Source organism: Gadus macrocephalus, chromosome 19 (assembly GCF_031168955.1).
Source record: "Gadus macrocephalus chromosome 19, ASM3116895v1".
Classification (NCBI taxonomy): domain Eukaryota; kingdom Metazoa; phylum Chordata; class Actinopteri; order Gadiformes; family Gadidae; genus Gadus; species Gadus macrocephalus.
Window position 1 is genome coordinate 14,940,662 of NC_082400.1, and position 11,691 is coordinate 14,952,352.

The 11,691-nt window shown below is 42.8% G+C and overlaps 1 protein-coding gene across 1 annotated transcript; it reads right to left on the minus strand.

Moving 5' to 3' along the window:
- Positions 1-172: 172 nt before the first annotated feature.
- On the minus strand, positions 173-10,033 carry LOC132447347 (tetraspanin-8-like). The gene is made up of 9 exons (XM_060037972.1): positions 9,764-10,033; positions 8,921-8,986; positions 8,126-8,242; positions 7,113-7,187; positions 6,562-6,663; positions 2,737-2,826; positions 2,210-2,281; positions 1,886-1,969; positions 173-1,001 (listed from the first exon to the last, which is right to left on the minus strand). Exons 1-9 carry the CDS (start codon positions 9,821-9,823, stop codon positions 867-869), a joined length of 801 nt encoding a protein of 266 aa, XP_059893955.1. The 5' UTR covers positions 9,824-10,033; the 3' UTR covers positions 173-866.
- Positions 10,034-11,691: the final 1,658 nt, after the last annotated feature.

Below are 11,691 nucleotides of genomic sequence, written 5' to 3' on the forward strand. Positions count from 1 at the left end.
AGTATCGGATAGCATTGGATAAATAAAAGGCTATGGCTGGAAAAGTTATGATTTAGTTATCAATTAGTCCCTTTGTATCAATGAGGGTAAGGGTTAGTGCATTGACTGGTGTCTACATTTCTACTCTCCATTATATTTGGCCCAATGTATAAATGGCATCTCGCAAAAAATATAGGATTGGATTTTCTGTCTTTTATTTTATGAAAAATACAATTTATAGGATCAAAATCATGTTAAGAGATATTTGCAATATGCACATTCACAGTGAATACTGACTTATATGTATGAATAGGTTGAGTAAGACATTGGTTAATATTCATGCAGTAATTGATATATTCCTAATTTAATGTTGCGGTTGCAACATCTATTGTAAAAGTCCTTTTCATTTTTTCTAAAATATATTTTATACATAAATAACGGAAAGATTGAAAAAGATTTTTCAACCTCTGAAGAAAGAAAAAAAAATGAATGCAGTGCTGATTTCCCACTTTTTTTGGCTGCTTAATTGCTTGGTCTTCAAGAGTTTCCCTCATCTTTTAAAAAACATAACAAAAAACTTAAAGCGATACACAACATGACAAGTGCATAGAAAACACACAAAGTAAAAACAAAGTGCGGCGCATCCCAATCGCTCCTCTCCTATTAGCCTACCAAACCACCGTAAAACAAACGAAATAAATCATGCCAAACATGAAATCCACAGCAAAACAGTCAACATTGTCATTCCTCGCTCCTGAGAGCAGGATGTGGATCAAAACATCTCCCGTACATTCTGTCATTGACCTGTTAACCAGTCGAATAGATCAGTGTTTCCTTTGTATTTGGCGACAACGTGTTCAACTGGAAAACCAGTTTGTTCGATGACATCATTCTATGTCGCCGTTCTCCCCTAGAGAGGAATAGTTTCCCGCCTTGGCTTCGGCGCTGTAGTACACCGGAGGAACGTTCAGTTTCCTCCTCAGCTGGACCAGAATCAAGATGGCGAGCACTAGAGTGGTAGACTGGGGACATAAAAATGACAACAAAAATGTTATCACCTTGTGTATTTTACTGCGATATTTTCAAAGTAAGAGCGGAAGAACAGTTGGTGAATGACCTGTTTTCGTTATCGTCAGGCTCATATAATAAGACATACTCTATTTTGGACCTTTTGTGTGAAACTTTTTGATGCAAATTTTTTAATGTTTCTTTCAATGTGAGATCCAGTCAAAGATTGCTTTCTTTTACGGAAAAATAGAACAATAGTTTGATGTCATGTAATTTTCGTTTTTTAAAGCTGTATTTCAGATAAAAGCACAGAGGGAGGAACAAACAGATGAATAACCAATTTAAACCATAAATCAATAAACAAATGGGATCCACTTCAGAAGGGGCTCTGGGGTGTTGCTTCAAACCGCAGGGCTCCTTTTGGTTCGGGTCATAAAGTGGACATGTGGTAAGAAAGAGAAACGATTACAGGTCAAATGTCAGACCCTGTTCCAGCTATTCATTATTGGCTTAACAGGCTCCCCCCAGTGGCCATTCTGTATATTTTCGTATGCTGGTATAAAAAAATACTAACTTTTTATTCCAAATGGAAAATATTCTAATATTGGGACAAATATTGATCCAATATAGTAATATATAATATTGGGAAAAAAGGCGGATACATTCTTAATTCTATCAAACGTGTTGATGACCAGGTTATTGATATTGGTGTTATTGTCCATGTTAATACAAAAAAAATATGTATGTACCTCTGATGAATACAGGAGTAGAATCAATGTATTTTAAGTTGTGTATTCCCTTATTCTGTACCTCCTTTGATGCCTATGGTCAACTTATATAAAAATATATAAAATGTATAGAGAGAGTGACATTGCTAATGGACCAGAAAAGTACTTACCAATAATATAAAGACCGTTGATAATATTGCTATCAATGTATCAATCAGATAATGGGCATGGTAAACCAGGGCTGGAATACATGGCTGGAACATAAGCAGAAATATGGAGATTTATTTTCCAATTTCAACATACATATCATTCAATCATATATGCACATGATGTGAAGGATGGATATAGTATTCTGCAATAAAGGCTAAATGTATTGTTAGTCTCATTGAAGCCAATGAGATGATATAACTTATAATAACATTGAAATAAACTCATGCTATGCAACAAACTCATAGGGTAATGTGTATTTGCATATCAAATAAATATATTATTACCTGTTTATAAATCATAATAGTCCCTCCACTCGTATGGTCGTCATAGAGACTGCTGTTCTTAGGAGCTGGAATCTGGGAAACACAAAGAGCATTGATGGTTACATAAATGGATCATTTAATCCATAATTAAGGATTATGGAGTAAATGATTGAGAGTATACCAATATGAAAGAAAAAAGTAAGAGAAAGAAAGAGAGTGAAAAAACGGATTGAATTGCACAGTAAAGATGAACATATCGATAGATACAAAGCAAACAATCCTTTTTCAATCTGTGAATCGACCGAAATATGGTTATTTCATAGGTGATAGTGACTATTCTACCATGCATTTTATGGAAACACGCCAATGGGTAACCTAGTCGCATCTGTCGCTATACGTTAGAATGGTCACGTCTTGAGTCTCTTCACCGGTGAAGGCCAAAGAGGCTGCGATATTCAATATTCATATAGACCTCTTGAAAACATTGAAGGAAGTATTTTATGCTTTTGGTTAAGAAATATGCTTAGGACGAGTTTATAGATACCCACACATTCAGTCAGGTCCTCAGTGCAGACACAGGTGTGATGGATGTGGTCTCCCCAGTCCTGATAGCCCTTATCCACTCCGCAACACATCAGCTAGAGAGGTTGAATGCACACACACACACACACACACACACACACACACACACACACACACACACACACGCGCACAAACACACACAAACACACACAATGAAATACAAATGCAAACTTATATCATGCTGTTTAAAATGGATCATTCCAAATAAGTGGGGCAGGCGGGAATCAACACTGCTAAACCAACAAACACACACACACACACACACACACACACACACACACACACACACACACACACAATGAAATACAAATACAAACTTATATCATGCTGTTTAAAATGGATCATTCCAAATAAGTGGGGCAGGCGGGAATCAACACTGCTAAACCAACAAACACACACACACACACACACACACACACACACACACACACACACTGATGGGAACCAGTTCCACATTTTATGTTGGTCGCGAAACAGTAACTCTGAGACACACCTAACCCCGTTCTTCAGATGGCCGAGGCGGATGGATCCCACGGCTCTACCCCTGAGTGGCCAGCGGACCCCATACACGCATCCCCAGGGTGTGTACCCCTCTCTTGACCCTCTGTTCCTCATGCATGGGGGAGAGAATGACTCAGGCTAAGGCTAAGTATTGTGGAGAGAACGGTTATACTAGGAATTTTATAGCATCAGATCTATTAGGGAGCAAGGGCTCGATAGCCACAGAAGAAACTGCTCTTAGATGAAATCGATGGGCAAATGATACCAGAGAACAGGAAGGAGTGTACTGTTTCAATACTGTACCAGGTACTCTCTATCATTGGGCAAAGGATAGGCCAGAAAACAGTACAAATATCGGCCGAGCTGCCCTAACCACAGCACAGAGCATGATATACACCATAGGAGGATGGACTTGGCCCTTAATAAAGACCCTATTGATATGGTGTGGGTATTGTGGCATCCCGCCACTGAAACCTCGGCCCGGGCGGGTCCGAATAGGGGTGATTGACGCTTACAAAGAGTCAATCACCCCCCTTAAAAAGATAGACATTTAGGTCCTATCCTCACTTTCAGCCAGGACCAGACGGAAGCAACGCTTCAGCAGCTTGGACATTCTGCCATACGAGAGGAACCAGGATACTTAAGATGTGACCAGCAATACGACCCCGGTACCAGGCCCGCCGCTCCCTATACACAGAGTACGCAGAGTGCGTAGAGCACCAAGTACCTGAGGGGGGCACCAAAAATTAAGGTTTGTAAAAAAAAAAAGAAAAAAATACATTAATGAATTTAAAAAAAATGTAAATTTGTTATGAAGAGGCCCACCGTTGTTTGTTCTTAATTGTATAACCTATCACTCAATTTCGGCAAATAAGATGTTTTTACCTAATATATAAAAAGGGGCTCTTCTCTCCCCCCACCCCGCTCGCGTAGGGAACCGAAACGGCCAGCGGCGGCCCTGCTCGGTACCCATGGATACAGGCCACAATTGCACCCTGGGAGAACCCAAGATCACTGGCCTAACCAAGCCCAAACAGCCCAATGGACCTACGGAACTCCCCAGAACAGAAGCGGGAGGAACGGCGGAAATCAATATCGGACCAGCTAGGAGAGGCGGCCGAAACAGAGGTAGCCGGTATGTAGTAGAGTGTTACGCCCCCTGGTGGTGACTCATTTGCATGACCAATGTAGTCATTACTTATCCCTTCGAAGAATGGCCCCCATTAGGCGAACCAGACAATCCAACCCAAAAGGAGTGTTCCGAAACACCCTTAAAGGTCCCACTTACCCCACCACTTAAGATAAGATATGAAGGAAGCACGCTGGCAGTAGAATATCAGGAGGCGGTTGACCCAAGTCATAGAAGACCACCATAACGATCCAATCCCAATTGACCTTGACACAGATACCTCAGTCCCCTTTTGTTTTGAAACGTTTGTTCAAGGGATAGGCAATCTTGATATAGGCAATAGAAAGTTGACCCAGAAACCCCAGGATAGCTCAGACGAGGAGAGCGCAGAACCCCACCCAGACGAGGGAGGGAGACCGTTGATTGTTATGCCAATCAACAGAGCCACAGGAACGATGATTGTTATGCCAAGACAAGGAGGGATGTCACTGGGTAAACCTAGGAAAATACCAATACACTAAATATCGATGCAACCCAGGAGTCTAGAGAACCAGGCTGTTGTCCTCACTCTCGGCCCCCATTTATAGGCCACGAATGAGATGAGAAACCTGTTGGACCCAAAACACACCCAAGCCTCCCAAACGAGAAGGGAAGCTTTATGACCTAGCGAGGGGACAGGGTAACCAACAGAAGATTTAGACAAGCCGGGAGGATGAGAAGCCACAGACCTCTCTCTCCCCCTCCTAACACCCATTCCCAAAGAGGACCGAACTTCGAGGCCCGCAAAGTAGGGCTGCTCGATGATGGGAAAAATCATAATCACGATTATTTTTGTCAATATTGAAATCACGATTATTCAAACGACTATTTTTGAGTGTGTAAACATGTTGTATTTATTCACCATGTCAAAAAAAACGCTGGTCACATCTTAAGTATCCTGGTTCCTCTCGCATGGCAGGATACATAACAGAATGTCCAAGCTGCTGAAGCGTTGCTTCCGTCTGGTCCTGGCTGAAAGTGAGGATAGGACCTAAATGTCTATCTTTTTAAGGGGGGTGATTGACTCTTTTTAAGCGTCAATCACCCCTATTCGGACCCGCCCGGGCCGAGGTTTCAGTGGCGGGATGCCACAATACCCACACCATATCAATAGGGTCTTTATTAAGGGCCAAGTCCATCCTCCTATGGTGTATATCATGCTCTGTGCTGTGGTTAGGGCAGCTCGGCCGATATTTGTACTGTTTTCTGGCCTATCCTTTGCCCAATGATAGAGAGTACCTGGTACAGTATTGAAACAGTACACTCCTTCCTGTTCTCTGGTATCATTTGCCCATCGATTTCATCTAAGAGCAGTTTCTTCTGTGGCTATCGAGCCCTTGCTCCCTAATAGATCTGATGCTATAAAATTCCTAGTATAACCGTTCTCCCCACAATACTTAGCCTTAGCCTGAGTCATTCTCTCCCCCATGCATGAGGAACAGAGGGTCAAGAGAGGGGTACACACCCTGGGGATGTGTGTATGGGGTCCGCTGGCCACTCAGGGGTAGAGCCGTGGGATCCATCCGCCTCGGCCATCTGAAGAACGGGGTTAGGTGTGTCTCAGAGTTACTGTTTCGCGACCAACACAAAATGTGGAACTGGTTCCCATCTCTGTGTGTGTGTGTGTGTGTGTGTGTGTGTGTGTGTGTGTGTGTGTGTGTGTGTGTGTGTGTGTGTGTGTGTGTGTGTGTGTGTGTGTGTGTTGGTTTAGCAGTGTTGATTCCCGCCTGCCCCACTTATTTGGAATGATCCATTTTAAACAGCATGATATAAGTTTGTATTTCATTGTGTGTGTGTGCACAAAATGGTCAAAAAGAAAATGTTACAATCTAAAATGATATACAGATATGTGTCCAGCTGTTCTGCCCTTTCTATAAATCAGTGTTGCCCATCGCAGTTCTCCGGGATACATAATTTCTTCCCCGTGGGGCGATGACGCAATCTCCGGGCCATATGCAAGATGTCGCAGGACGACACCCACGGGTGACATCCTGGGATGGGGCGTTGGCGATACACACTCACATCCACACACAAACAACATTCACAAACACAAGCGCACACACACAGACACACACAGATAATTCAGATAGAAAGACGGCAATTGCATTACTTGGGGACTTACGGTTTCTTGCAACTCGTTAAGAACCGCTATGTTTGTTCCGTTGGCCGTATCCAATGGCGTGACCCAGTGCCCACGATTCTCCGTCGACAAAATGTCCGTTGCCTGAAGAGAAACAGAGTTATTATTAAACACAGTTAAATAACACATTTGGGGACAACGGTGAAACTGCACTTTAGCATGTGCTATTTAGACAGTTGGAAACACATATGGAAAACACACATTTTTATAGCAGTGTTAAAGCGTGATCAACATAGGCTGACTCAGCCTGCCTAAACAAAAGGGAAGTTAATGTCATATACGTTTCAGGTCAGCGCCAAATCAAGCGCATGGCAGTCTCCGAGAACGTAGCGAACACGTTGCAACGTTTGATATCACTTTTGATAACGCTGCCAATAACATTTCATAAAACAAGTACAGCGTCTGGATGTGGTACAATTGTGACAAACGTAAGCTCAGCGCGGTCATGTTTCAGATTAATAGATAGTTATACTTTATAAGGTAAACAGGGACGGCTTCCAGTACTTCACTCACAACAATGAAACACTCTTTACCACGGTTTTAAAGACAACAATGGCCATGATGTCGAAGGCCACAAAGAGAACGGTCAGGCTCATTCCGGTTGAGAACTGAGAGAGAGAGAGAGAGAGAGAGAGAGAGAGAGAGAGAGAGAGAGAGAGAGAGAGAGAGAGAGAGAGAGGGAGAGGGAGAGGGAGAGGGAGAGGGAGAGGGAGGGGAGGCAAAGATGGCAATTTTAAAATATGCAAATAACAATTCTGGAAGGTAATCTATCTACAACCACTTCGCGGAGTGGAGGAATGTAAACAACGATTTGATGTGCCCCTCTGTGAAAGGCTCTACGGTAAATATACATCCCTTGACACTGTCAAATAACGTTCCCTGTGGGGTGCATCTGTTTAACATCCACCCTTATATGGGATTCATGTTTGCAGGAGCCGTTTAACTTCATAGAGCGCATGGCTTTTCTCTGAACGGCCGCTTACAGGTCAGGTCCTGAATTGCATTAACAGTGTCCGAATGCCCCGTGTAATTGTTCCCCTGATAGTGTCGTGTTCACCGTATCGGTCATAGGGAAGAAGGGATCAAGTGAGCCAAATGGAACACAGCCCGTGACCGCAGATGTCTTAACATAAAGGGTGCTCGATTATGGGCAAAATCATAATCATGATTATTTTGGTCAATGTTGAAATCACGATTATTATACTTCTTATTTTTTAGTTTGAAAACATGTTGAAACATGTATTTATTCAGCATGTCGCTCCCAAAAAAAAAACGTTGTAACTGAGAACTTTGAAATTTCGCCTTAAAGAAATACACAAAATGGTCAAAAAGAAAATGTTCCAATCTAAAATAATACACAGATATGTATCCAGCTGTTCTGGCCTTTCTATAAAACATAAAAAAAAAAAAAAAGCCCTAGGTGGGCCCGGTGGGAATCTAACCCGTAACCCTTTCCGTGCTTATGTCACGATCGTCCACGTTGGTATACACAGATCCCCTTGTACTGCTGCTCTCGTACAGTATTATATCACGCCCGGTTACTCACGATGATGAGCGGCCAGGACGTGTCTTTGGCGGCGCCGTACACCCCAATGGCGGCGAGGAGGAGCGTCGCCACGGCAACAGCGTACATCACCGTGATCAAGACGATCATGTGTTCGATCTGAAGAGAGAGAGAGGGAGAGAGGGAGGGAGAGAGAATGGGTGGGTAACTGGAGTTGGATTATCATCAGATGCAGTGTTTCCCCCAGTACCGAGTTGTTAAGGCGGCCGCCTTAACAACAATAGGGCAGCGCCTTGACTACCAATGTATATTAAAAATATAGATATATTATGCATTAACAAAGTAGAAAACTCTCGTAGGGAAAGAAAACATACTTCCATCAGGTGTAAAAAATAAATATCAATAATGCATCAGTAATACTGTTTCAACAATGGTCGTGCCATAAGGCACGACCATAAGACATTTTCTGGGGGAAACACTGAGATGATATGATGTCAAAGTACCAATTACAGGCCAAGCTCCTGAAACCTTGTGCTGACACCTCATTGGAACCATGTTGATGGGAGCAAGGCCAGTCATTAAGTGATCGAGTTGTAGGCTAACATTTCCTTTGAGAGTTGAACAGCTCTAAAACGTATGGCCATCTCTAGAGTTTAGACCATCTTATTTACATTAAATGGAACTATGCTGTTATAGATAGATAAGTAGTGATTATGTGAATAATACATTTGTAATAACATGAATAACATAAACATGAATGATAACTTCATCCTTTAGGTCACAGACAGCTAGACAGAGAGAAAGTTAGACAGACAGACAATCACTGTAGATTCATACTTCCTCGGTTGAATGGAAGAATCCATGTCCGAACAAAGTAAATCCGAAAGTCAGGCCACTGAGGAGCTGTAACACAACAGTGGTAAACATTAGTAAGACAGCAAGGGTCAGGAGCCACATATGGATCCTGACCTGGTGGGTCGGGAGTCGACCCAAAGATGGGTCCTGACCTAATGGGTCGCAATCGCAACTAAGGACATTTTTGAGGGGGCTACAGGGCATATGCCTAGCTTTAAACTTTAGAAGGAATCCCCTTACTATTTCATAGAGTTCATCCTCAATGTTTACATCTTTTTGTAGGCTTCATGTTTGAAAGTAGGCCTACATGAGGAATGCTGATTGATTCAGAATGTGTTTGTTGTTCGCGGTCGTGACTTAATGACCAAAACACATGTAGGGCTGGACAAGTTGAGAACCACTGAGTTACTTGCAAGTTTTTTTTTAAATAAATGGATTGACGTGGACTGATCAAAGTTGAACGAACTCTGATCAACTCTCGGAGCGGTGGTCCAACATGTTCCAAAATACCCTAAAACACGGCTCTCGACGGGATATGCAAGCAACTTTCCCCTTTAAACAGCGTCTTCTATTTTTACCGCATTAAACGTTTGGCTTGTTTGTTGATGTTTGTCTTGTTATTGCAGTCTGCAGTGACCCTGTGTCAGCCCGGCTGAAACATGAGACCAATGCACCAGAATCCAGATGATCAACAACAATCAACAAACTGAATGCATCATCAAAAGTATCCCAGCAGAGACGCAGACTCGCACCAACACCCCTCGTTGGAATGGGTTACATGTTCTATCTATGTTTTTAACGATAAGCAAATAGACATGGACTTACCCCGATCAAACATGTCAAGATTATGAAGCTCCGCTTCAAACATGCGTTGACTTTACTCATTGTAACGTTGCTTGCACTTCACTGTGCAGGACACTTTGTTCGGGTCCTAGTCGATAGAAAACACACGATGGAAAAAAGGGTAATTTCTGGTACGAGTTTGATTCGCAGCCTTATTTTTTTTTAGCAGTCGAGGCAATGGCCAAGATGTAGGGACTATATGTAAACCCTCGCAATAGTGCTGTTAGGCCCAGCCTATGTGGGGAACGAGGGAGGGGCCACACTATTTACAGTCTCGGACGGACGAGATTGTGTGTGTGTGTGTGTGTGTGTGTGTGTGTGTGTGTGTGTGTGTGTGTGTGTGTGTGTGTGTGTGTGTGTGTGTGTGTGTGTGTGTGTGTGTGTGTGTGTGTGTGTGTGTGTGTGTGTGTGTGTGTGTGTGTGTGTGTGCGTGCGTGTCTCTGTCTGTTTGTATGAGTATTTGTGTTTGTGTGTGTCAAGGAGAGAGAGCGAGCGAGAGAATGGAAGAGTGAAAGAAAGAGGGGAGGATGTTACATCATGGCATTTAAGGGAAAGCTCTGGAGATCCCACTGCGTTTTATTTAACCAAGGGGAGTTTGGGGCTGTCCGACGTTTTGTGCGTCTTGAATCATTCGAGTTCTACCAGATTTGAAATCATCGAGGCATAGATTGATCATTACAAGTATTAACATGTAGAACATTATACTCATTAAAGTCACTAAAGCTTCAATGGAGGTTTTGGATGAAGAAAATAAAGTATTGTTTTTGTTTTAAGCAAATAAGCGGAATCAACTATATTCTTGAAAGGAGCACAATAAATACTTGAGGAACTATTTCCCTTCGGATAAATAAAGCAATCTGAATCTTTGGAAGCATGGAAATATAATGTTGCAAGAAACACGACCAGATATGGCTGTATAAAATCGTTTGCTTTACTCATAATAGGCTGTCAATCTTCATCCAACACACCGATCCTTTCAGTTTCATTGAAACAAAATGGCAGACTCATGCCCACAATGTAATTTCACCAAGTTAATCGTGAAAAAAGTTGAGAATAACACTGGAACCCATCTACTCTGTTGGAAACTCAGAGTTTCCAACAAAGGTTTCTGTACAGGTTCAGGCCTGTACAGAAAGGGCTTCACACCCCCTTCGGCGCCCCTTGTGGGACAGACGTTGCACGGTTTCCCAGTCAGCGGATTTGGGCACGAGGCCAATTGTAATAGAAGTATCACACTTAATTTAAAACAAAGCTGACACACGGAAGAACAGGATGGATAAGATGTATGAACGTCACAGAAGAGAGAGAGAGAGAGAGAGAGAGAGAGAGAGAGAGAGAGAGAGAGAGAGAGAGAGAGAGAGAGAGAGAGAGAGAGAGAGAGAGAGAGAGAGAGAGAGAGAGAGAGAGAGAGAGAGAGAGAGAGAGAGAGAGAGAGAGAGAGAACTCAAGTGTGTTTGGATGTCATTCTGTAGCGTGTGTGTGTGTGTGTCTATACATGTCTTTGTGTGTGTGTGTGTGATAAAGCACTTGTCTGTTCTTGCTTTGCTGGAACAAAGGACCCAGTGGGACCGGTTGAGCTACAGTTCACATGACCCGCTACATCAGAATAACCTATCTATCTGTCCATCTATCCCCTCCGTGTGTGCCCGTCTGTCTCTCTCTCCCTATTCCGTCCATCTATCTCCTCCATCTCCCTTTTCTGTTCTCCTATTTCCGAGTGTTTAATCGATGAAGAGCACAGACATCTGGAAAGCGTTCATTAATGGACTCTCGGCCAACAACGCGTGCTTACTCAGTACCTAGAGGATTCACAGCGGAACACGGCTCATAGGCCAAAACACTTTACTCAAGTATTCGGGGAAGTTGGGGCATGCGCATCTATGCAACCCTAATTCAATTCTGTGACATAC

Bases quoted from the DNA above. Each gene is read 5' to 3' on its own strand.
- LOC132447347 (XM_060037972.1), bottom strand. From the start codon at position 9,823: ATGAGTAAAGTCAACGCATGTTTGAAGCGGAGCTTCATAATCTTGACA. The intron at 8,243-8,920 runs GTATGAATCTAC...CTCTCTCTTCAG, and splicing joins TCTTCCATTCAACCGAGGAA to ATCGAACACATGATCGTCTT. The intron at 1,002-1,885 runs GTAAGTACTTTT...TTATGTCCCCAG, and splicing joins CAACGGTCTTTATATTATTG to TCTACCACTCTAGTGCTCGC.